Source organism: Carassius auratus, chromosome 24, assembly GCF_003368295.1.
Source record: "Carassius auratus strain Wakin chromosome 24, ASM336829v1, whole genome shotgun sequence".
In the NCBI taxonomy this organism is placed as follows: domain Eukaryota; kingdom Metazoa; phylum Chordata; class Actinopteri; order Cypriniformes; family Cyprinidae; genus Carassius; species Carassius auratus.
This window is the reverse complement of record NC_039266.1, coordinates 6513298-6541187: the sequence shown is the minus strand read 5'-3', so window position 1 is coordinate 6541187 and position 27890 is coordinate 6513298. Positions and strand designations below refer to the sequence as shown.

General features: G+C 39.9%; 1 protein-coding gene across 3 annotated transcripts in view; it reads left to right on the top strand.

Moving 5' to 3' along the window:
* Nucleotides 1-27685, top strand: part of tmem14ca (transmembrane protein 14Ca) — a 33721-nt gene extending 6036 nt beyond the window's left edge. For 2 of the 3 annotated variants that reach the window (XM_026200827.1, XM_026200826.1), the window contains one exon: nucleotides 2282-2678. In XM_026200827.1, the coding sequence (XP_026056612.1) occupies nucleotides 2282-2450 (169 nt within the window). In that variant the 3' untranslated portion in view covers nucleotides 2451-2678. Of the gene's footprint in view, nucleotides 1-2281; nucleotides 2679-27130 lie in introns of those variants that run through there. The other variant, XM_026200829.1, reaches the window with a different exon arrangement.
* The last annotated feature ends 205 nt before the right edge of the window (nucleotides 27686-27890 follow it).

Below are 27890 nucleotides of genomic sequence, written 5' to 3'. Positions count from 1 at the left end.
TGTTTTAAATTAAAAGTGATACCGTTCCAGTAGAGAGAGATCATAACATTAGCACAGAATCAGTTCAGAATCAATCACCAAAAGAATCAGTTTGGTTCAGACGCGCTCTGTGTCGGTCTGCTTCACACGGAATCACACATGTGCAGTATCATCAGTTTCTCGGTTCTCGAATTAGACGCGTCCGACAGAAACCGTTCTCGGTTCAGTGTACTGATGATCCGAAAACCGATGCAACTGGTTCTTGACTCGAGAACAAGAAATGCTCTGGCAGTGGGCGTTTATGTACATTATCTGGCTCTGCTGCACAAATTATCCCTCAGCCTTTATTTAAGACCGGCCTTTATTTGTCCGTGTTGACCATGCCCCCGGCCACTATTTTAGAGGCCCGGCATTTATTTGACCACTGGTTTTTATTTGAGGAATTACAGTAGTTTTGCTTTCACATCGAAAAACACAGCATGTCTACGACATGACAGTGGTGACGGCAACATTACTACAGCAAGAATAAAAGTTCTTTCTTTGCATGAACATTTGGGCAGCGCTATGCAAATCTTCCCACATCCTGACATAGACGTGGAGGCATGTTAGAATGAGCTGTTTAGGAGGGCGTGGTTGACTCTTAACTTTCATAAAGAATATCTCTTTGGATTTGAGACTGTATGCCGCGTTCCAAGCAACCCGTAACCCGTGTTTTTCCAACCTTCTACCCGTGAAAGTGCAGTGGAATGGCAGTCAAAAAAGTGCCTTCCCACCTGTGAACTCGTACTAGATCGATGTGAAGGAAAATAACTTTCTTACTGTACAATTTTTCAGAGCTTGTATCAAAAATATGCATGATTAGGGACTCCAGTTAGGAGGAAAAAATTCAATTCAATTAAATTAAAGTTTATTTGGACAGCACTTTTTACAATACAAATCATTACAAAGAATCTTTACAGAAAATTACGTTTCAACAATATTTAGTAGTAGCTCATAGAGTTACTTACTGTATTTTTTTTTAATTGCGGTATACTACTGTATTCGCCGTAAAGGCCTTTGTGGCGCCATTCCAATGACATACTCCTTCTGCGGTGCGTTTGCATCGTGTAATTTTTTACATACCCATGTTAACAGATTCTAGCATTCACACTGCACACGGTTGCGGTCCGTCAATGCGTTCCAGGAGCAGTGCGTCTGCAGCAGTGCAGTGATCGTTTATGTACCGAGTCTATTTTTGCTCTGCTGCATGCTCTTAATTAAAGTGAAAGCGCATTGTTCGCGGTGAAAATTAACATGGATTGACACGGAAATGTAGTCATTTCACAATAAATGTATACTAATTAAAGCCTACTGTGTTTCACACGCAACACATGGGTTTTGGCTAGATTTAAAACAAGAAAAAGAGCAACTTTAGAGAAACAAGGCAACATTATATATGCATTTTTATAGAGGCAGAAAAACAAAGTGATTTAAGACCCCTTGGATTGCGTGTAATAAAGATTTAAAGCTGCGGTAGGGAACTTTTGACGCTCTAGCGGTTAATAAACAGAACTGCTTGCGTCTTGCGGAAGAACATCGTAGCTGGAACTACTTCTCTCTGTTTATGTCTATGAAGAATCACAAAGGTACTGGGTTACTCCGCTGCTGTATCCCCGAAGCAATCTAAAATAGTCCGAATATAAACACTTATTATAGGTGCACCCTAGTGATTCAGGACAAGCTTGGAAAATGGAATCATGGTGTACTCGCTTATTATATACATTTTTCTAAATTTTGAACACAAACAAAGTTACAGACCGCAGCTCTGATTGGTTATTTTTTACCGGGAGCTATGGAGTTTCTGCAAATGGCAATAGGACCACTGGGAGGAGCCAGAGGAGCTTGATTTTTTTCACAGATTATCTGTCTCATATTCTACTGTCAGGACATAATGACAGGTTTAATAAATATGTAAAAAATATTTTTTTTACAAAAGTTCCCTACAGCACCTTTAAATGCAAAAGGCAGAGTTGACTGTTTCTGTCAGTGGTGAGTTTGAATTTTAAATGTTTGTGATATCCTAACAAGAAAAGTAGGCTAATGTTGTGTTTAAATGTGTTGCAGCATGTTTCAGCAACTTATTATAAAAACCTAGCAGTCAAATGCATGAGTAATACGTTGTTTATATTTGAATTTAAATATGTCTATGAAAGATTGTTACTGTACTGTGATGAAAGAGTATCACAATGCTGAAAAAGCTTTTTTTAGATATCGATATTCGATATCAAAATAATGGACATGTTGTTTTTTGTGGCTTTAACAGCCGCGGATCAGTAGCGGACTGCAAACGCGTCCTGTGTGAAAGCACAATGAGTCCGTGCTGCTTCAGCACCACATACTTAACGCACTCGGACTGCAGACGGATTATATGTGAAACAGGTGTTACATCTGGATTGACAGGATTTGTCCTGCACGTGTCTACAATGCCATGACAGCTTGGGACAGACTATACCCTACTGGACGTGTTACATCGCCTGTAATTATTGGCAAATAGTTTTGCCCTTCGTTTAAGAAACAGCGCAGTTTGTCTTTCACTTCCTGTTTTTCAGGGAACTCATTTCTGTCACTAACATGCTGTTATGTCTCATTTCATGTGAAGAGGTTTTACGTTAATTTAATTATGAGGCAGGAGATGTGTGTGAGCTTTCGTAATATATTTTTTTAATATTTTCCCTAATATTTGGCTACTGTTCTAATCGTAGCTTAGCCTACTGTTATAAATGAAAACTAAACAGCTTACTATACATGTTTGAGTAAATGTTCAATAACATTAAAGTCACCAAACATATTCTGATTTAGAAAAAGAAAAGAAAAACGCTTGTCTTTGCATTGTTGCATTTTTATTGAAAGGTTTTGGGTTGTAATTAATTTTTTTTCCACTTGTGATCCTGGCATAATGTTGCCTATTCTTTTTGTTTTCTTTTTTTCCTTTTTTTTTTTTTACAGTTAAAATAAAATAAAATGAAAAATACACTGCTATGGACGTTGTTTACTTCCTTAATGTGTTTTACTGTGTTAATGGAATAAGGATGTGAGTATGATTCAGTATTCGGATTCAGCCGAATCTTAAACAGTGGATTTGGTATTTGGCCGAACCCCAAAGAATCTGGATTCGGTGCATCCCTAGTTTTAATTATAGAATTTTATATTTGTGTCTGTTTTAATTGAATCTCAGCAGTACATACAGTGTGTAGGATTAAAAAAAAAAAGTTAAAATAGTATACTGATAAATTGGATTTTTAGAGTAATTTACTGTAAATGGTACAGTTTGCTACTGTAAATCAAATACTGTTTACTACTGTAAATATTAATTACGGTAACTTACTAAGTTATTGTAAAAACCCTTTGAAATGTCTTAACAGAGTATGCATGTTTCATGAAGTTAAGTGAAACTACAGTTGTTTATTCTGCTTCGCCTCAAGCATGCCCATTTGGTTTTATTTGTTAAAGCAATATGAGCATCGACGGATAATGGTAATTTACGAATAAAAACACAACGTGTAATGTGTTACAGCTCTTGGATTGATGGATTATGGTAAATTTAGGTTCTATTTAATAGCCACATGCCACAGAACTGCAATCAGGACTGATTTTTATTTATATAGTTATGTTTTGCTAAGCAGCATGTCCAAATTATTGTTTATGTGTTATAGCTTTATGAGAGATATCTTTAGATTAGGGCTCAATTTCTTGATAACGATTGATCTTAGTGCTTAAGAGAATTTTCTATGAGTGATTTTATGAAGGTCCATTAAGGTTTCATTGCGTTTCCCAAAATGCACTTAACACGATCACACATATCCATGGTTTATGTGCTACTTTTGGCGCTTTAACCACTGCATGATATGGCACTGTACGGTTCGGTACGGCTCACTTTTGGGGGGTACGCTATTCCACTGGGTAGAGTGCCTGGTACTTTTTTCAGTACCACCTCGTTTGAGGTTCTAAGCAAACCATACCATTACCAAAACGTCATGTGTAAACTCTGCTGATCACTGATTGGCACTATTTGCTTCATTGAACTTGCCACACCAGACACAATAGACCTTCTAGATTGAAATGAGCACAGCCAGGAGCCAGTGAAGGATCGAACTCAACTTTTTTGAATGAGTGCTCCATTTTTTAAAGGAGTGCCCTGAAGTGCCTTGAAACATGAAGCATTATTCTATGTGGTGACAATTTCAGCTAACACAGGAAGACAGGGTGGGACATATAGAGCAGCCCGCCCCTTTTTTTCAATAGCCAATAGTATTTTAAAAGTATTTTAACAGAGGCCCAGAGCCATTGAGCTCAGTAATAGTGATGGGAAGTTCTGATCATTTAACTGACTTGGTCCTTTGAGTCTCGTTCAGAAAAAATAACTAATCTTTTTTCGAGTCAATTCGTATATTTCGTTCATTTTAATATAATTAAATTAAATTAATGTAATTCCAAACTTACATGTTACTTCCCTAACACATCAAGTACTTACGCAAACATTGATCACACTACAAACTATACAAAACTATATCTGCCTACAATCATGTATGATCATTTGGGCTTTATGTTGTAGGGATTCCTTTAGCCTTTTGACATTTGCATATAAATTACAGAATCTGTCCCCATGGTATACAATTATATGAGTGCTTAATGGCAATGTTAACTCCCATTCTCTGGAAGATACTAAACAGGTCCTCCCCATCTGACTTCAAACACATTCCGAGATAACTAGATAGCCCTTGATGCCAGACACCAAAGGAGCCTGGTTGAGCAGCCAACTCACATTCTCACAATACACAACACACCCACACTTTTATTCATTTAGACTATAATTAATCAGTTACAAATGTATCTGGTATATGCATGTATTGTTTGTATGTTTCACTATTGTAGTAGTCTAGTTACAGTTCTTTATTTGTATCTTTTTATTCCTCAAACAATTATGTACTTTGTGATCCTAAAAGGCATCATACTTTTTGTACCATAGTTTGGGTTACCAGTTAATCACGCCAGTCAAACATGCAAATAGGTGTCACTGGGACAAAGAAACACTTAACCGCTGAAACTATATGCCTTGTTACAAGTCAATCCAACCAAAAGGGTGTTACTGGGAAACCAGATAAAACCTCTTCCACACCCAAAAAGTGTTTTTTTCTCTTAACTTGCGGTTCCCTGCAGACACCCATCACCTTGGAAACCTTGCGACTCCCCTTTCGGGGGAGTCCGATCTTCTGGTAGTTTTCAACAACTTTGTTGATTCACTTTGAAGCAGTCAACCCATTTAACAGAAATCTACACATTATACATGAACTGGGACACTTTACTCAGCAACTACAGAGCCAATGCAAGTAACTGCTTAAGGGGGTGGGGGGGGGGGGGGTGAAATGCTAATTTTCACCCAATCTCCTGTTAATCTTGAGTACCTATAGAGTAGTACTGCATCCCTCATATCTCCAAAAAGTCTTTAGTTTTATTATATTTATAAGAGAAAAATGGTCTATGCCGATTTTTTTCGGAAAAACACGAGCCGCTGGAGGCGTGATGTGTGGGCGGAGCTAAAGAATCACGAGCGCGAGTAGGCTTTTGCGTTGAGAGCGTTTGGAAGTTGTGACATTACCATGAGGAAAATAAAGACATAATCCAAAACAAACCATGGCTAACAGTCAGATTCAGCCGTTTATTTATGATCCAGAATCAGATCTCGAGGCTGAAACTGAACGAGAACAGCAGCAGCAACGACTACAACAGCGTCTCTATGTGGTATGTATTGAAACTGTATATATTTGCTTATGTAACCCCTCTCTCCCGTGTCCTTTCTGATGCTCCTCGCACTCGCTCCGAGCGGGGCTCGAACCCGGGTCTCCACTCTCTTTCTCTATCACACTCTCTCTCTCTCTCACTGCAGTGCACACTCTCTCTCTCTCGATCTTACTATCCCTCTCTCTCTATCCATGCCTTCCTTGTGTTGGCATCTATGTTTAATGTGTATATGTTTGTGTTTAGTCAGATGTTGCATGTTCTAGTTATGCACGGGTCGTCTCATAACCCGCGGGTTTGATTGGGGCGGGTTAAGAAATTGGCACTTTATTGCAGGGCGGGTCACTAAAAATAAAATGTTTAAAAATCCATTTATGTTGCATAGAATTTAGTGGTTGAAATTTTGATTCTTTCAAGAGATTCGTTGATTTTCAGTTCATTCACCAAAATGATTCATTCACTGATTCGTTCAGTGACCATTTCTTCATATCACACAAATACGCCAGCCGTTGGCGAAATGTCTTATGTCTTAAGTCAACGAACCTATTTACTTGTGACAAAAACTGATTTGGTTTTATTAAAGTGTTAGCATGATCGCATTAAATAGTCTAAAGAAATTGTTCAGATAAACAAAGCACAAGGTTTTATTACGGATTAAATGTAGAGTTATGTTCTGTATTCCAAATATGAAAACAAGCGTATGTGCACCAATAACTGTGCTTTGTATCTGCTGATTGCTGATCGAGATTTACATGCTTGGCCGACTGACCCTGTATACTCTCATTCATTTCATTCAAGAAACGAGATGTATCAGTTCATACAACTCTTTCACCTATACGAGAAGATCGTATTCGTTCACTACATTCAACAAGTCACATGCTCTGTCACATCTTGACTAACTCTTTTTGACCGGATTAAACAGTTCACAGAGCTGTTCATGAGCTGTGCACGCGCTGCTAATAGCACCGTGCTCACACGCTGCTGTAGGAGGAACTTCATTGAACGAGAAATTAGTCTTTTACTGTCTATGGTCAGTGGATTACTTAAACGAAAACGATGCACCTAAAAGATTTGTTCACGAACGAACCATCATAGTGCAATTACCTATAACATATATTGATAAGGTTACGATACGAGGGTTTAAGTAGCAACGTAACTTCCGTGATGTTCCCAATGCGTGGGGCGGGTCTGGGTGGGTCAAGAAATTTAACTTTAATTGCGCGGCGGGCCAAAAAATTTAATAAAAGCGGGACCCGCGGGGGATGGAAAAAAAACCAGATCCGCGCATCCCTAGCATGTTCCTCTGTAGTGTAGTTTAATAAACATCCATATGTATTCACACTTGGTTGTCTGTGTTCGCTGCTCACAGGACGAGGTCACTTTAACGTTCCGATTTGGATACATGCTCTGGGAGCAATGTATTAGTGGTAAAATTATTTTTTGTGGCCAGAGAAATTATTTTACTTATAGTCAATAAATGATTAAAACTGTCCGCCCTGTGGATGAAAAATCATTTTATTGTACTATTAATGCTATAATGCTACAAGTAATTCCTGAAGATGAATGTAGTTAATAATAATCCGTTATGATTATGTACATCTCACTTTGAACTAATTTGTTACAGCTATAAGAAACAGGTTTAAAAAAAACATTTACCTGTTTTTTCCTATGATTAGCTCACCTCATCTGACAAGTCTTCGGGTTTGAGTTGTTCCTTCATCAAATTCCTTATGATTTGTTTTTTGTTTGTCGTGCTGGATGTTTTCATGCAGGTCACCTCGGTTTAAAGGGTTACATTTCTAATCTGTCAGAATTATACAGATATAAATCAATTTTTTTTTCTGCCATATAACAGCACTGCCAAGTGTACAGTCATGGCCAAAATTTTTGAGAATTACATAAATATTGGAAATTGGAAAAGTTGCTGCTTAAGTTTTTATAATAGCAATTTGCATATATTCCAGAATGTTATGAAGAGTGATCAGATGAATTGCATAGTCCTTCTTTGCCATGAAAACTAACTTAATCCCAAAAAAACCTTTCCACTGCATTTCATTGCTGTCATTAAAGGACCTGCTGAGATCATTTCAGTAATCGTCTTGTTAACTCAGGTGAGAATGTTGACGAGCACAAGGCTGGAGATCATTATGTCAGGCTGATTGGGTTAGAATGGCAGACTTGACATATTAAAAGGAGGGTGATGCTTGAAATAATTGTTCTTCCATTGTTAATCATGGTGACCTGCAAAGAAACGCGTGCAGCCATCATTGCGTTGCATAAAAATGGCTTCACAGGCAAGGATATTGTGGCTACTAAGATTGCACCTAAATCAACAATTTATAGGTTCATCAAGAACTTCAAGGAAAGAGGTCAAATTTTTGTAAAGAAGGCTTCAGGGTGTCCAAGAAAGTCCAGCAAGCGCCAGGGTCGTCTCCTAAAGAGGATTCAGCTGCGGGATCGGAGTCCCACCAGTGCAAAGCTTGCTCAGGAATGGCAGCAGGCAGGTGTTGAGCATCTGCATCTGCACGCACAGTGAGGCGAAGACTTTTGGAAGATGGCCTGGTGTCAAGAAGGGCAGCAAAGAAGCCACTTCTCTCCAAAAAAAAAACAAAAAAACATCAGGGACAGATTGATCTTCTGCAGAAAGTATAGTGAATGGACTGCTGAGGACTGGGGCAAAGTCATGTGAAGCCCCTTTCCGATTGTTTGGGGCATCTGGAAAAAGGCTTGTCCGGAGAAGAAAAGGTGAGCGCTACCATCAGTCCTGTGTCATGCCAAGAGTAAAGCATCCTGACACCATTCATGTGTGGGGTTGCTTCTCATGAATAAAGAATGGTACCAAAACACCCTCCAACAGCAACTTCTTCCAACAATCCAACAACAGTTTGGTGAAGAACAATGCATTTTCCAGCACAATGGAGCACCTTTTAAGGCAAAAGTGATAACTAAGTGGCTCGGGGACCAGAATGTTGAACTTTTGGGTCCATGGCCTGGAAACTCCCCAGATCTTAATCCCATTGAGAACTTGTGGTCAATCCTCAAGAGGCGGGTGGACAAACAAAAACCCACAAATTCTGACAAACTCCAAGAAGTGATTATGAAAGAATGGGTTGCTAGCAGTCAGGATTTGGTCCAGAAGTTGATTGAGAGAATGTCCAGTCGATAAAAGCCTTTTGAAACGTATGAAGTGCTTGTAATTATATTTCAGTACATCACAGAAACAACTGAAACAAAGATCTAAAAGCAGTTTAGCAGCAAACTTTTTGAAAACTAATATTTATGTAATTCTCAAAACTTTTGGCCACGACTGTACTACTGTATATATTTTTAAAGTGGTCATATGATGCAATTTAAATTTTTCTTTCTCTTTGGAGTGTTACAAGCTCATTAGGATCAAATGTTTTTAAAAACATTGTTTCACTTCATAATGCATACACACTGTAATCCCTAACAACTTGAGACTACTCAAATGATTTGAGGAAAGTGGTTGCGTAAGTAAGATTGAGTAATGGCATTCATTGAATTAACTTTAATGTTCAAGTACAGATAACTTAAAAAGGCAAATAGACTTAACTGTCCGAGTTTTATATAGTTGTTTACTTATTTTAATGATTTATAAATGATTTAACACAAATATTGTTTTTCACAAACTGCTTTATTTGCATCACATCAAGCCACCCACAGTATCACATCAAGCACATATTTAAGAGCTTGTCATATTAACAACACCACTTTAAGCTCATATTTTTAAAAGCTCACATTTTTAAAAACCAGTTATCTCATATTTTTAACAGGAAGCTGCATTTTTAAGTTACAATAAAAAACACTAAGTTCATATTGTTAACAGTAAGCTACATTTTCAAGTCACATACTCACATTTTTACAAAACAGTAAGCTCATTTTTAAAAGACACATGAGCAAAACAGTAAACTCTTTTTTTAACACAAAGCTAACATTTTTACAAAACAGTAAGCTCATTTTTAAAATAAACATGAGTAAAACAGTAAACTTGTATTTTTAACAGTCTCATTTTTAAAAGACCATGTGTAGCGTAAATGTGTTGGTATTAAAAGTGTGCCAAGCAATTTCTCAATTTTAACCAAACAGCTGGTTTGCGGAGGATTTTAGGTGGCTTTCACACTGGCAGTTTCACTAGTTCAGGCTTACATATAATTAGCTGAGGTATGGTATGCGTATTTGGCGTGCTGTGTGGGGGGAAGGGCTCAGAGCTCGGGAATGGCCCGAACCTAGAGTACCCCCCCTTCCCTGTCTATTGATAAAGTTAACTCAAAGTGAGGAGATGGGGTGGAGGAGGGATGCTGATAAACCGTCAATGGATAAGAGGTAAGTCAGCGATATTTATACTATGGGATTGATTAATTGATTATGGTCTACCTGTGTCGATTAGGCTAAGTATCTGACGTGCTCCTCCCGAATCTTGTTAATAAAAACGTAATTTCACTAGTTCACGCTTGCATATAATTAACTGAGGTATGGTATGGTATGTGTATTTGGAGTGCTGTCCAGGGAATGGCCCGAACCTAGAGTACCCCCCCAAAAAGCAAATGTACAAGAAGACAGCCGGCAGTCTAAAGAACGCCCCCCCAAAAATAGCATAGAGTACTGGCGGGGGCTGATCTGATTTTCAGAGAAGTAGTCTTGTTGGCAGGCCGGAAGGGCCTACGTACTCCGGTGGGAGCGACTTAGGCATTGGAAGAGTAGGCCCTACCGGCTGCAGGTAGTGAACTACGTGGTTGTTGGCGCCCGGTCGGTAGGGCTCGAGCCGATACTCAAAGGGAGCTTGTGGCGTTGGAATGGTGAGTCATACCGGCCAATGAGGAGGAGCAGCGTGGTTGTGGTGCTCGACCGGGAGGACCCAAGTTGCCTCGACCGGAATAGGTCACGGTGTCGCGTACGGGCCCTACTGGCTGATAGCTCCTGCTATTCAGTGGGCGAAGGGCCTAATGCTGACCAAGAGGGCCCATGAAGCCTCCGACAGGAGATTGAGACTCATGATGACGGACGTCTGGATCCTCTCGGTTTGGCAGATAAAAAGCTTTGGGCTGGCCGACAAGGAGGACTCTGGCGACATCCGAAGGGAGATCCCAACTCACGGCATTGGATGGATGAGACTCGCTTGCGGCCGGCAAGCATAGGCCCAACCGGGAGAACTCTCGCCAGACGTCTGAAGGGAGCGCACGCATCAGACAGGTAAGCCTCGCTGGACGGGGAGAGTGGAAAGGAAAACCCGACTGGGAAGACTCTCACGGCATCCGATGGGGCATTAAACTCAGAACGTCGAACGGGTAAGCCTCGCCAGGCGGAGTTAAAAGATGTGAGGATAGCTGAGAGTTTTTTTTTTTTTTTGCAGGATTTGACGAGAGGTCGAGACTCGTAGCGTCGGACGGTTAAGCCTCGTCTACCGTCAAATGGAAAGGTAAGAGACTCTTAATGAAAAGGCAGAGGGACTCTTACCAACGTCCGAAGGGAGCACAGGCATCGAACGGGTAAGCCTCGTTGATCTGGGACAGAAAAGGTAACATTAAGTGGCCAGGAGGCTCTTACCAGCATCCAACAAGGACTTCCTGTTCCCGGAAATAACTTTCAACAAGTGTGTGTGGTCGTGAGGCTCTCGTCAACGTCTTATGGGATTTTGCTACTCACGGCATAAGACGGGTAAGCCTTGTTGACCATAGGAAAGAAGGAGGGTTTATTTGTGTTTGTTACTTGCGGCATCGGACGGCTTGCTTATTGTGTTTTGCGACCTAGACCACGTGGAATGGTAGTGGTTGTCTGGCGAGGAGGCTCTCGCCAGCGTCCAATGGGAGCACTCGCATCAAATGGGTAAGCCTCGCTGGTCAAGGATGGAAAAGGTCAGGTTGTCTAGCCGGGAGGCTCTGACCGACATCCGATAGGAGCTTAGCTCCAGTAATCGAACGGGTAAACCTCTCTGGCTGAAGGACGGAAAAGGTTGTCTAGCCGGGAGGCTCTTACCTTCGTCCGACAGGAGCTTAGCTCCCGGAATCTAACGGTTAAGCATCGCTGGCCAAAAGACGGAAAAGGTATGGTTGTCTAGCCAGGAGGCTCTCACCTACGTCCAAAGGGAGCCCCGACTCCATGCATTGGATGGGTAAAACTCTCCGTACATAAGACAGAATGGCAAAAAGGGTAGCCGTGGGGCTTTCACCTACGTCCAAAGGGAGTGTGAGCTCCTGGCAACGAACGGGTAAGCCTTGCTGGCTGCAGAATGGAAAAGATGAGGTTGTCTGGCCGGGAGGCTCTCGTTAGCATCCGATGGGAGCTCAAGCTCCTGGCATTGAAGAGAGAAGCCTCGCCGGCCATAGGATAGAAAAGGTAAGGTTATCTGGTTATTTTTAATTGGATTAATCGGGTAAGCTTCGCTGGTGGTCGGATGGAAAATCCAAGATTGCTTAAGCGGGAAAGCATCTGATGGGAGTTTAATACTCACAATGTCATATGAGTAAGCTTTACTGATAGTTGAACGGAGAAGGCAAAGGTTGGCTCAACAGGGAGCACTCTTGCAGCGCCTGACAGGGAGTTCAATACTAAGGATTATTTGGTTGTCTACGAGGGTAGACGCTGTGAGGCTTACTTGAATAGTTGTTTAGCAAATCCAATGAGCTGCTTCCGATAACGAGCTAGAAAAATCTTGGTGCAGTCATTGTATTCGAAATTAAGCGTGCAAAAATCAATTGGATTTCCTGTGCCATTGTTCCCAGAATAGGTGCCATGAATCGGCAATGTGGTTGTGGTCGAATCGTCATATTGTCAGCACGTGAGATCGATGGTACATGTGGATGATGTAATCGTGCATGGGTGGAGTAAGAGAAAGATTCTTTATTCTTGTCTGAGCTTACTCTTTGCCATTTTAACCATGCAGGTGCACGAAAAAGAGCCTATGGAATCACCAATAATCGAAAAATATACTTTCGGACACACTGATAAACTGGCATTAAATAAAAAATACTATATTTAAAACAGCTAGTTCATGTAGTCGACACTACTGTCATCTAGCTTGTCCTGTGAATTTTTTATTTTTTTTTAGTCTGCGCACGGAAGTTATCAGTTTAAATGTTGCTTACTATTTGCCATTTTAACCATGCAGGTGCACGAAAAAGAACCTATGGAATCACCAATAATCGAAAAATATACTTTCGAACATACTGATATACTGGCATTAAATATAAAATACTATATTTAAAACAGCTAGTTCATGTAGTCGGCACTACTGTCATCAAGCTTGTCCTGTGATTTTTTTTTTTCGTCTGCGCACGGAAGTTATCAGTTTAAATGTTTTGCAAAATCAGTCAATGGTGCAAAAACAATAGTAGATTCCATTTAAAGTCCAACGATTTAACACTAATATGAACGTAAACGAACGCCTTAAATATAAGGTAGTCAAAAACCGGTAAGTTAATATATTTGGAGTGAGTTCGGTTGAACTGATGCCTTGGTCATATGCGCTTCGGACCACAAGCCTCATGATGGGACTGACACGCCGCCCCGGAAACAAGAATGAAATGCGTTCTAACGTAACTGAGGCATTAAACTCCGTTAGTGAGAGCTCGTTTAAAATATGGCACGTATCGGATTACCTGATAAAGTACGATGGAATAGACTTCTTCGCCGCCTACGGGCTCACTTCATCCTTTGAGAGCATGGGCGAGTGTAAAGTGCGGTGCTGAGATGGGATAACGGAGCAGTTTGATAGCCGAATTATGGTAGGCCGCCTAATAATTATAATAAAAAACGTTGATTGGAGAATGAGCCTAATGTCGTCTTGGCTATGGTCGATACGTTATACTATCACCGCAACCTACGATGCATGGCATACTTTTAAGCGGAGGTGATGTCATTTTTTTTTTTTTTTTTTTTTTTTTTTTTGCGTGTGAGCAGACACTGCTGCAGTGGGGAGATACGGGAAAGGCTCCTGCGGGAGCAGACACTGCTGCTGCAGTGGGGAGATACGGGAAAGGCTCCTCCGGTAGAAGACACTACTGCAGCAGTGGGGAGATACGGGAAAAGGCTCCTGCGGGAGCAGACACTGCTGCGGCAGTGAGGAGATACAGGAAAGGCTCCTGCGGGAGCAGACACTGCAGCAGCAGTGGGGAGATACGGAAAACAGAGAAGTAAAGGGGAGCATGAGAAGAGGATGAGAGAGAGCTATTTGGGCCACTTGCGGAGCTTGCTTCGGCTGCTGTAGATGTTTGCTGCGGGAAGAGTAAAAAGGGTTAGTAACATTTGGTGGGGCAAGCTACAAATGAATGGGTAGCCTACTGTGTTGCCAGCTTAGCAATTGGTTGCCTGATTTGACAATTCCTCAAGCCTTGTCCACATTATTATGTTCCTGTTGGAAAAGCATCTTTCCTCTCATTTGGCCTGCAGCCTTTTTAGACAGTCTCAGCATGTTTAGTCTTGTAAGACGTTGTACCGAAAGACATGATTATAACAGTAACGTTAACCCCTTACCAGTCACCCCCCATTTTTGGCATGGAGACAGAAATTACATACTCAAAATAAAAATGTTTCTGCTCATGATTCTTTCTGACTAGATACAGTATTGTTCAAAATAATAGCAGTACAATGTGACTAACCAGAATAATCAAGGTTTTTCGTATATTTTTTTATTGCTACGTGGCAAACAAGTTACCAGTAGGTTCAGTAGATTCTCAGAAAACAAATGAGACCCAGCATTCATGATATGCACGCTCTTAAGGCTGTGCAATTGGGCAATTAGTTGAATTAGTTGAAAGGGGTGTGTTCAAAAAAATAGCAGTGTGGCATTCAATCACTGAGGTCATCAATTTTGTGAAGAAACAGGTGTGAATCAGGTGGCCCCTATTTAAGGATGAAGCCAACACTTGTTGAACATGCATTTGAAAGCTGAGGAAAATGGGTCGTTCAAGACATTGTTCAGAAGAACAGCGTACTTTGATTAAAAAGTTGATTAGAGAGGGGAAAACCTATAAAGAGGTGCAAAAAATGATAGGCTGTTCAGCTAAAATGATCTCCAATGCCTTAAAATGGAGAGCAAAACCAGAGAGACGTGGAAGAAAACGGAAGACAACCATCAAAATGGATAGAAGAATAACCAGAATGGCAAAGGCTCAGCCAATGATCACCTCCAGGATGATCAAAGACAGTCTGGAGTTACCTGTAAGTACTGTGACAGTTAGAAGACGTCTGTGTGAAGCTAATCTATTTTCAAGAATCCCCCGCAAAGTCCCTCTGTTAAAAAAAAGGCATGTGCAGAAGAGGTTACAATTTGCCAAAGAACACATCAACTGGCCTAAAGAGAAATGGAGGAACATTTTGTGGACTGATGAGAGTAAAATTGTTCTTTTTGGGTCCAAGGGCCACAGGCAGTTTGTGAGACGACCCCCAAACTCTGAATTCAAGCCACAGTACACAGTGAAGACAGTGAAGCATGGAGGTGCAAGCATCATGATATGGGCATGTTTCTCCTACTATGGTGTTGGGCCTATTTATCGCATACCAGGGATCATGGATCAGTTTGCATATGTTAAAATATTGAAGAGGTCATGTTGCCCTATGCTGAAGAGGACATGCCCTTGAAATGGTTGTTTCAACAAGACAATGACCCAAAACACACTAGTAAACGGGCAAAGTCTTGGTTCCAAACCAACAAAATTAATGTTATGGAGTGGCCAGCCCAATCTCCAGACCTTAATCCAATTGAGAACTTGTGGGGTGATATCAAAAATGCTGTTTCTGAAGCAAAACCAAGAAAAGTGAATGAATTGTGGAATGTTGTTAAAGAATCATGGAGTGGAATAACAGCTGAGAGGTGCCACAAGTTGGTTGACTCCATGCCACACAGATGTCAAGCAGTTTTGAAAAACTGTGGTGATACAACTAAATATTAGTTTAGTGATTCACAGGATTGCTAAATCCCAGAAAAAAAAAAAATGTTTGTACAAAATAGTTTTGAGTTTGTACAGTCAAAGGTAGACACTGCTATTTTTTTGAACACACCCCTTTCAACGAATTGCCCAATTGCACAGCCTTAAGAGCGTGCATATCATGAATGCTGGGTCTCATTTGTTTTCTGAGAATCTACTGAACCTACTGGTAACTTGTTTGCCACGTAGCAATAAAAAATATACTAAAAACCTTGATTATTCTGGTTAGTCACATTGTACTGCTATTATTTTGAACAATACTGTACATGATCAACATTTGTCCATGAGCTGACACTTCGACATTTACCGTTCAGCAATCGGAATCATTTTCCCTGACATAAATTACTAAATAACGGTCATTGAAATGATGTTTTATCGAAATATTGGTCAAATATGCACCATTTTATCCAGATCAAGTAAGAGAGTGACGTTTAAAGTGCTGTGAAAGTGAAACGATAAAAAACTGGGGCCGTTGGCGATGCTTGCAAGCAAATGGGTTAATAGCAGTTATGTGCTATTCGCTTCCAAGTGGTTTCTAAAGATATTTACTTGCCTGTTTTTCGTATTAGGGTCCTAAAAAGGTGACAGCGTCGAAACACGAAGGCAGATGCGTTTTAGATTAATTTTGAGTGATCACGCCAGTGAATGGTGAAATAGGTCCGTAAATAATTTGGTCCTGCCAGAATACTTGCATGGAAATTAAAATTTAAAATGAAATTGAAGCATTTAGCAGACACTTTTATCCAGCGACTTACGGTGCATTCATGCTTTTTTTGTTTATATATATCATGGAACTTATGTCTGTATTATTTCAGTGAGGTTTAAACATGCGCAGTAAGGCGAATGTAATGTCTTGGACATTTCAGTGTGGATGAAGACTCTGGAAATAATGCCTTGGCTTCGTGGTTAAAAGTGGCATCATCATCCGACGGAACTACGTTTGTGTCGGTCTTCCAAATCTATGCGCACTCCACACTCCAGATCAGCAGGTGGCGGTAATGCATCTTTACGCTGGTTTGCCAAAACCACCATAAAACACTAGCAGAAGATGATAGAATGATGTCGTTTAAAAATTTTTTTAAAAAAAATGTTTTCGTCTTCGCCTGAAAATGTATTGGTTTACGTCGCGCCGGTCTGTGCCGCTAGAGGAAGCGGCCTCAAACTGCCACTCTGCTGGAACGCTGCAGTGAAAGGCTGAGCCGCTGCGGGAAGTGAGAGAGGCTTGCTGCGGTGAGAACTGGGGTGCGACCCAGGCTGGTTAAATTCCTGCTGCTGCAATCCAGTGCGCGAGGAGACCTCGGTCTCGGGCGGCACGATCGTTGTGTCGAGCGAGGCGAGCTCGAAGCTTGCACGGTCTATTGGCCATTACGTGTGGCTTGGCGAGGAGAGCAGCTGTTGCGATGATGCTTAATGGTGCTCAACGGCCATGTTTGGCTGGGTAGGAATGATCGCGGGTCCGGCAAAAGCAGCAGGTTTTATAAATCCCCGGTGTTGCTCTCTTCGTTGGTAGGAAAATTGGGTCTGTGATAAGGCGACAGACAAAGCGAACCAGCATGCTGATAAACCGTCAATGGATAGAGGTAAGTCAGCGATATTTATACTATGGGATTGATTCCTTGATTATGGTCCACCTGTGTCGATTAGGCTAAGTATCTGACGCGCTCCTCCCTAATCTTGTTAATAAAAACGTCATTTAGTGCGGAATGGGGCATTGTTCATATGAAAAATCGTTAATGTTAACAATGTCGTCGGACCCTGGTGCGCACTGGGGTACCGAACCCGAGACTACCTGGAGAAGGTGGTCTGAGTTCGGGTGCACCCGAGCTGTAGCGCGGTTTGCGTGAATGTGCAAGCAACACGGACTCAGGTGCGCACTTGTTCAGGAAGTAATGTATCCTGTGCTTGCATAATACCGATCGACATTGTTTCATTGTTTCCTCAACACACGAAAGGGCCGAGGTTGATTCCACATACTCCAAATTAAAAAAAGTCCAAATTAAATTAAAAAGTCAAAATTAATTTCAACTTCGGCTCTCTCTTGTGTTAAGGAAACAATGATATTGACAGTAGGTGCGTTTACATGGACACTTTTTGCTTCCATCGGAATCAATTCATTCTGATTGACGAATCTGAACATAGTGTTTACATGAATAGTAAATAACGTGATCGGGTTGATGTGCGTGTTTACATGTCACAAGCTTCTGATCGGATTTACTCTTTTGACATGCGCACACTGCATGAATATACAGAGGTTCCCGCTGCTGTTTTAAAAAGCACACATTATATTAATCTACTTCGGGTCCTAATTAGGCGACGACCAACACATGAACAGTTGTGCTGCTTAACTTTAGCAAAATAAAAAAAAGTTGTAAAAGGGCCTCTCCCCGCACTCAATATTACTCATCTGTTGATGTGAGTCTTAAACGAGGACTGGTGGGACGTGGTCATTTTCCACTTCACATACGCTGAGTGAGAGGGGAGATTTATAATGTCAGGACACTTATTTATGACATTTTATTCACCAGGAAGAACACCTCGTTTTTCGCGTCATACGTCATTACTCTATTTCTACGTCACTGCGCATGTGCAGTACTTTTCCTGTTTCGGTTTTCAATCCGATCAAGTGTTTACATGTCCTCTCGCTCGGATTACAAAAGGGATAAACCACCCCTTACAATCCGAACAAAATTTTAGTCGGATCGAGCCAATTCAATCCGATTGACGTATTTACATGTGACATTTTTATTCTGATTGTGCTTCTAGTCCAATTACGATCGGATTAGAAGGGTCCATGTAAATGCAGCTAGTGTTACGCATGCGCTGGATACTTTACTTCCTGAACAAGTGCTCACCCGAGTCTGTGCTGCTTGCACATTCACATGAACCACGCCACAGTTCGAGAGCAACCGAATTCAGACCACCTTCTCCAGGTAGTCTCGGGTTCCGTACCCCAGTGCGCACCAGGGTCCGATGACAGCGTTCACATTAGCGTTTTTTATATGTGAACCATGCCCTGTTCTGCACTAAACTGCCAGTGTGAAAGCCCCCCTAAGGCCGGGCATACACTGTGCGATTTTCATCCGATTTTGAGCCGAATTCTGACTCGTGCGACTCTTTTTCGGGTCGGGCCAATTTACAGCATTGTCATGTGTTGTTTGTCATGCAGTGTTCGTGCAGTGTACAAGGGGAAACAAGAGGCGTTTAACCTCTCCCGACCAGCAATCGGTTGGTCGGATGGATTTCTGACATGTCAAAAATTTTGCATGCGCAAAACCATAAACAAAACCACGGCGACATGGCGTGTAGTGTGGACTGAAGTGATGGAGGGAAAACTTGTGGAGTTATGGCAGCAACATGTCAGCCTTTTCGACATGTCATCGTCAACTTACCACGACAGGAATGCCAGAGAGAAAAGTTGGGAGGATATACCCAGCAAACATTCGGATGTCTTTTGACTGTTGAAAAGACGTCCATCCGACACGTACCGTCGTGGTTTAAAATATTTCTAAAATGAAAGTTGAACCGATGTCTTGTGGACGTGAACTGCACGTCTTTTCTGCATGTCCCTGGATGTCTAAATGCATCAATTTCTGGACGTTGTCGTCTTACGTTTAAATTCATTGCTGCATAGTTTAAGTGTATGTATATATAAGCCTGCATATAAAGTCTTGAGGTTTATCACATCTTGAAGAAGGTTCAAGAACGGTCCAGTCAGCTAGTCAGAACGGTCTTAATCAAGTGTACATCACAAACAAGAACACATTATTTGAGGACATATGCAAAAAATAAGCATGTTCTGATATAGCACATTTTATTGTTTTTGAACAGTTTAGCATCTGTTAACCAAACTAAAATACCAATTACAAAATACTGAATTATTATATAAAGGGATAGTTTACCTAAAAATTAACGTTCTGTCATTTACTCACCCTTGTGTTTCAAAACTGTATACCTTTCTATATTCTGACAAAATTGTTTTCACGTTTGCTCTACTTGGACAATGACAAATAAGAATCTTCAAGACGATAAAAATCTATAAAAATATATTTTTTTCATTGTAATCTTTGTATTCCTTTTGGATTTCTGAAATAAGTTTACAGGCCTACCATTTTCGTCAGAAATATGATTTAATGACGGTCATCACTGAATATAAAGTGCTGAAATGCTCAATCTTGAAGTTCATTATTATTGTCAAAAATTTATATTTTCACAGTATTTGTTTATTAATGTTTTAAATATATAATAATATCAACCAATCAATCACCTTTATTTATATAGTGCTTCAAACAAAATACATTGCGTCAAAGCACTGAACAACATTCATTTGGAAAACAGTGTCTCAATAATGCAAAATGATAGTTAAAGGCAGTTCATCATTGAATTCAGCTATGTCATCTCTGTTCAGTTTAAATAGTCTGTGCATTTATTTGCAATCAAGTCAACGATATCGCTGTAGATGAAGTGACCCCAACTAAGCAAGCCAGAGGCGACAGCGGCAAGGAACCGAAACTCCATCGGTGACAGAATGGAGAAAAAAACCTTGGGAGAAACCAGGCTCAGTTGGGGGGCCAGTTCTCCTCTGACCAAACGAAACCAGTAGTTCAATTCCAGGCTGCAGCAAAGTCAGATTGTGCAGAAGAATCATCTGTTTCCTGTGGTCTTGTCCTGGTGGTCCTCTGACACAAGGTCTTTACAGGGGATCTGTATCTGGGGCTCTAGTTGTCCTGGTCTCCGCTGTCTTTCAGGGCAGTAGAGGTCCTTTCTAGGTGCTGATCCACCATCTGGTCTGGATACGTACTGGATCCGGGCGACTGCAGTGACCCTCTGATCTGGATACAGACTGGATCTGGTGGCTACGGTGACCTCGGAATAAGACAGAAACAGACAAATATTAGCGTAGATGCCATTCTTCTAATGATGTAGAAAGTACGGTGTTATGTGAAGTGTTTCCGGTTCCAGTTTACCTAATTAATGCAGCCTAAAAATCCTTTAACGGATTTGGATATTAAAAGCATATTAGTATGTTATGTGTATGCCAGGTTAAAGAGATGGGTCTTTAATCTAGATTTAAACTGCAAGAGTGTGTCTGCCTCCCGAACAATGTTAGGTAGGTTATTCCAGAGTTTAGGCGCCAAATAGGAAAAGGATCTGCCGCCCGCAGTTGATTTTGATATTCTAGGTATTATCAAATTGCCTGAGTTTTGAGAACGTAGCGGACGTAGAGGAGTATAATGTAAAAGGAGCTCATTCAAATACTGAGGTGCTAAACCATTCAGGGCTTTATAAGTAATAAGCAATATTTTAAAATCTATACGATGTTTGATCCAGGAGCCAGGCAGTGTGGACAGGACCGGGCTAATATGGTCATACTTCCTGGTTCTAGTAAGAACTCTTGCTGCTGCATTTTGGACTAGCTGTAGTTTGTTTACCAAGCGTGCAGAACAACCACCCAATAAAGCATTACAATAGTCTAACCTTGAAGTCATAAATGCATGGATTAACATTTCTGCATTTGACATTGAGAGCATAGGCCGTAATTTAGATATATTTTTGAGATGGAAAAATGCAGTTTTACAAATGCTAGAAACGTGGCTTTCTAAGGAAAGATTGCGATCAAGTAGCACACCTAGGTTCCCAACTGATGACGAAGAATTGACAGAGCAACCATCAAGTCTTAGACAGTGTTCTAGGTTATTACAAGCAGAGTTTTTAGGCCCTATGATTAACACCTCTGTTTTTTCTGAATTTAGCAGTAAGAAATTACTCGTCATCCAATTTTTTATATCGACTATGCATTCCATTAGTTTTTCAAATTGGTGTGTTTCACCGGGCTGCGAGGAAATATAGAGCTGAGTATCATCAGCATAACAGTGAAAGCTAACACCATGTTTCCTGATGATATCTCCCAAGGGTAACATATAAAGCGTGAAGAGTAGCGGCCCTAGTACTGAGCCTTGAGGTACTCCATACTGCACCTGTGATCGATATGAAAAATCTTCATTCACTGCTACGAACTGATGGCGGTCATATAAGTACGATTTAAACCATGCTAATGCACTTCCACTGATGCCAACAAAGTGTTCAAGTCTATGCAAAAGAATGTTGTGGTCAATTGTGTCAAACGCAGCACTAAGATCCAATAAAACTAATAGAGAGATACACCCACGATCAGATGATAAGAGCAGATCATTTGTAACTCTAAGGAGAGCAGTCTCAGTACTATGATACGGTCTAAATCCTGACTGGAAATCCTCACATATACCATTTTTCTCTAAGAAGGAATATAATTGTGAGGATACCACCTTTTCTAGTATCTTGGACAGAAAAGGGAGATTCGAGATTGGTCTATAATTAACAAGTTCTCTGGGGTCAAGTTGTGTTTTTTTTATGAGAGGCTTAATAACAGCCAGTTTGAAGGTTTTGGGGACATATCCTAATGACAATGAGGAATTAATAAGAAAAGGGAGATTCGAGATTGGTCTATAATTAACAAGTTCTGTGGGGTCAAGTTGTGGTTTTTTTATGAGAGGCTTAATAACAGCCAGTTTGAAGGTTTTGGGGACATATCCTAATGACAATGAGGAATTAATAATAGTCAGAAGAGGACCTATGAGGACCTACCCTTTTAGGAGCTTAGATGGTATAGGGTCTAACATACATGTTGTTGGTTTAGATGATTTAACAAGTTTATACAATTCTTCCTCTCCTATAGTAGAGAATGAGTTGAACTGTTCCTCAGGGGGTCTATAGTGCACTGTCTGATGTGATACTGTAGCTGACGGCTGAATGGTTGCAATTTTATCTCTAATAGTATCGATTTTAGAAGTAAAGTAGTTCATAAAGTCATTACTGTTGTGGTGTTGGGAAATGTCAACACTTGTTGAGGCTTTATTTTTCGTTAATTTAGCCACTGTATTGAATAAATACCTGGGGTTATGTTTGTTTTCTTCTAAAAGAGAAGAAAAGTAATCAGATCTAGCAGTTTTTAATGCTTTTCTATAGGATATGCTACTTTCCCGCCAAGCAATACGAAATACCTCTAGTTTTGTTTTCCTCCAGCTGCGCTCCATTTTTCGGGCTGCTCTCTTTAGGGTGCGAGTATGCTCATTATACCATGGTGTCAAACTGTTTTCCTTAACCTTCCTTAAGCATAAAGGAGCAACTGTATTTAACCTGCTAGAAAAGAGAGAGACCATAGTTTCTGTTACATCATCAAGTTGTTCTGAGGTTTTGGATATGCTAAGGAATTTGGATACATCAGGAAGATAACTTAAAAAGCAGTCTTTTTAACCAATATTATTTATTTAATTACATTTATTTTTAAATACTTTAATCATATAAATAATATTAAGAATATTATTAATATTTGAATGTGGAATAACTACCTTGCAGGAGCCATGTTGTCATGTGACAAGAAAATCATAAAACATATAAGACTTTGAAATAATTGATATTTAAGTGAAAGTGACGTGACATTCAGCCAAGTATGGTGACCCATACTCAGAATTTGTGCTCTGCATTTAACCCATCTGAAGTGCACACACAGAGAGCAGTGAACACACACACACACACACTGTGAACACACACCCGGAGCAGTGGGCAGCCATTTATGCCCGGGGAGCAGTTGGGAGTTCGATGCCTTGCTCAAGGGCACCTAAGTCGTGGTATTGAAGGTGGAGAGAGAACTGTACATGCACTCCCCCCACCCACAATTCCTGCCGGCCCGGGACTCGAGCTCGAGTCCGACTCTCTAACCATTAGGCCACGACTGTACTAGAACGTTAACCCTCTGGCCCTCTTCGGTAATTTTTGGCACGAACATGTTCATATTTTGAAATGTAAAAAATCATAGCTTCAACGGAATGACATGACAGTGGTGACTTTTGTCACATTATCAGTATGAACACACAAAAAAATCATGGACATGATTTGGATATGTTAAAGAGTCGAAATGAATGGGAAATATGAAAAACGTGAAAACTCAGTGAATATTTTGGTGGTACAAACTACAAATCAGGCACTGATCAGGAAAAAAGTGTGCAGCAATCAAAGGGTGACTCCCCAGAATATCAGGAGTACAAAATAGACACCAATCAATAAATGGAAAAAATACAAAAGGGACAAAATGTTTGTATAATGTTTTGAATGATCACTTTTCATTCCTTATTTTGTTAGATTTTCCAATTATCAAATACTGTGTAACAAAAATGCTTTCTATGTGTTCCCTTTCTAACAAGATTTTAATGTTTGACTGTAAACATAATGTAAAACCTGATACTTATCTAACCAAAAATATCTAAACCTTGACAAAAAGTAATCTTTTAGAATGTCTAGATATAGATCTAAATGCAAAACCTAAAAAACATGAAGAGATGAGGTCTAAAAAACTATTGGAATCCAAAAGACTCTGCATATATCTATATAGGGTGTTAATACAAGAGGTTACGCAACATTACACAAGTTTTTACTTTTTTAATGCCTCCAGATTGCCCAATTCTCACATAAAAAAATGGATTTTAAATGCTTTCACTCTATTTTAATGTGAACTATTGCATTTATTTAAAAAACATAAATAAAGTGATAAATTCTAATGGAGAAAATAGCTCATTTAAATTTTATAAATATTGCATAATATCATACAATTCCCTAAAAATCATATATAATAATAAAAAAAATATATTATTGCACAAAAATATATTACATTGGTTTTCCTGAAGAAAAAAAACATTTCAAGGCTTCGATCACTTTTGACCGCGAAGAAGTTAAGTGTGACTCCCAAACGAAGAGGGTCAGAGGGTTAAAAGATGGTTTCTTTTTATCATGTCTTTATTAATCTTGTCATTGACTTACACAGTTGTCTTATAAACACAAAGATATTTGGAAGAATGTTTGTAACCAAGCAGATCACACACTCCATGAACTACCATTGTAGGAAAAATTTTGATAGTTAGGACGTCGTGTGGCCGGCCAAAAATAGTCGCGGTAGGATGGCATAAAACGGTAAAAATATGTAACACAGAACATTTACTAAAAATGCATTCAGATACGTTTGTACATGTCTATAGTTCTATGGGGTTTCATCTATAATTGTTTCTTTGACTTTTGGCTAAGTGTAGTTCAATATTTACCCGTGTTGTGAATCGGTTGTGAGAGGACATCACTAGGTGACGTCTTATACACGTGCATTACACGTCCATCATGACTCTCTATGAAATCCTTGTGGAATATGCAAAAGCTGTGCTCACACCTTGATTAATACTGCAATAATTAAAGTGCACCAAGTAGTTTTTAAGAGGTTTTAAAGAGGTTTTGAATAGACGTCCACTGATGTCTTTTACATGTCTCGTCACGGTTGTGAAAAGACACACAAGCAAGACTAGCAGTAAAAAAAAAAAAATTGTATACAAAGTAAATATATTTACTTTATCTTGTTTAAAGGGGGGGGGGGGGTGAAATGCTCGTTTTCACTCAATATCCTGTTAATCTTGAGTACCTATAGAGTAGTACTGCATCCTTCATAACTCCAAAAAGTCTTTAGTTTTATTATATTCATAAGAGAAAGATAGTGTGTACCAATTTTTCCCAGAAAAACACGACCGGCTGGAGGCGTGACGTGTGGGCGGAGCTAAAGAATCACGAGCGGCAGTAGGCTTTTGTGTTGAGAGCGTTTGGAAGCTGTGACTTTAACCGTGAGGACAAAACAAACCAAAACAAACCATGGCTAACAGTCAGATTCAGCCGTATATTTATGATCCAGAATCAGATCCAGAGGCTGAAATTTAACAAGAGCAGCATCAGCAATGACATCTCTATGTGGTATGTACTGAAACTGTATATATTTGCTTAGCGGTTTTGGAAAATGACTAAGTTCCACTTTGTCGTCTTTTTTTTTTTTTAAGCTGTACATGTGGAAAGTGCAGTTTGATGACAACATCGCATGTTGTTTACTTGATGTGCTTACGCGCCGATAGCTAAGTTAACAACACAGAGATATCTGAAGCAGTTTTACTCACTGCATGCGGTTCCAACACACGATCGTGACCCTTTTTCGTTGGGACTGCATTATCCTTAAGAAATAAACAATGTGCAAATCCGGCGTCAAACTGGGCCTTGTTTGTAAAACAAGCATCTTTGAAATGCAGGTAACAAACACAAACACTTGCACAACTCCGTTGATGCTCTGTGAAAATAAACTCCATCCACTGGTCCCTTAATGCTGTTTCTCTTTTGGTAATCTGTGCAGGGTTGTCTTGCCCTGGCAACCAAAAGCAAACTCCTTTTTTGACATTTCGCGACGCCCTCGCTCTGATCAGTGAATGTCTGTTGTGCTCTCAGTCCTCTGCTATACGGGAGCGCACGCTCTTCCGGCAGACGTGCCCTTAGGACCCATATAAGGAAATTCCGCTCCATCTAACGTCACACAGAGCCATACTCGAAAAAAAACTTTCCGAAACTTGTGACAAACCGGAAGGAGTATTTTTGGAACAGAAATACTCCTTCAAACATACAACTTAATTTTTGAAACTTTGTCCATGTTTAGCATGGGAATCCAACTCTTTAACAGTGTAAAAAACTCAGTATGCATGAAATAGCATTTCACCCCCCCTTTAAATAAATTATAATGACAAACTGCCCAGTGTGGTTAAGTGATTGCAAAGCCATGCTGCAATTTAGTTATTATTTCAACCTGTTTTATGTATTCGTTGTTATTATTTTTATGGAATCTATGCATATACATGTAAAACAGATATATATCCGGTCACCATTTCGGTCTGAGTTGGATGTAATTGCCAAAACGGTGCTGCCAAGATGTAGACACAAAACATAGTAATATATTTCGTGATATTACAAAATCCTGTGATAGGATAGATTATCTTGTGAGATCTCGCTTCTTCTGGAAGTTCCAGAACATTGAGCGGGCAACCACGAGAAGAGGACTTGAAGAGGACTCGATGAGGGAGATGTATCGATATATATTATATAAAATGTACTGTTGGGTAAATACATTTTGTATTATTTGATTAACGTGCTTGAGTTTCACTTGTTTGACACGAAGGAACTGAGAGAAATGATGCTAAAAATTAGCTGTTGCTTATATTGATGTATTTTTTATTGGCACGCTTTAATTATTCAGGGGACATCACAGGCACAGCCTGTCTTATCAGAAATGTCCTGTTCACTTTCTCACAGTTACACACCTAGTTTTCTTCTTTCTCAAGGGCAGCACATTAAAGCACATCTTTTATACAATAAAATTAAATCTAATGCATGTTGATTAGGTTTTTCTAATGTTTCATTCATGATTCATTCATCTTTTTTAAAGTTTTTTTTTTTTTTTTTATAGCTGTATGTGACCATAAAGATATTTTGAAAATAAGTGCATGTCATTTATCTCCATTTTTTTTTTAAAGAAATATATTCTCTTCCCTCAGATGCTGTGAAGAGGTGGAGACTCTGAGACTGATGCAGCGATGGCAGAACACATGAAGCTCGCTCCAGGAAGAGCTGGGGGTGGTGGATACAAGAAATGAGCCAAACAACTGTGATGTGTTTAATTAAGGGATAGTTCACCCAAAAATGAAAATAGTCATCATTTTCTCACCCTCATGTTACGATCATAATCATTTTGTTCTGTAAAGGTTCAGAACTTTCGTTACCTTTAGATCACTTTTAGGGAACGTTGCATAAGGTTGCGAGAACGTCCCCTCCTACATGTCTTAATAATGCCAAAGCGCAGCGTCCTTAACACACACTAAACCTCTCCAACTGCTCTGGAGAGCTATACAATGCTTAGTGTATCCCATCATGCATCATGTTTTGGAACTAATCGTGAGACTTTTTGTAGAGATCCCACAAGAGGTCACGCGAACCTTTCCAATGTATGTGAAATATTAATAATAATAATTAGATATTTAGAATAATTTGGTAGTAAAACAAAGTGTTGCACATTTTCTTGGTGCACAGAAAAGTACATTTATTTTTTAAATCATTTGCAACTGCTTTTTATCACTTAATTAGAAGCACCACAAATTAAATTGTCATCTTTAATAGGGACTATTGAAAAGACATTTAGAAGTTTATTTTAAAATGCAAAATTGAAACTAAATATGTCATGTTAAGATCGACACACACTTGTGATATCCATGCTAGCTTGGGCCAAATAAAGGAAATGTGCAAAGTTGGCAAGTGTGG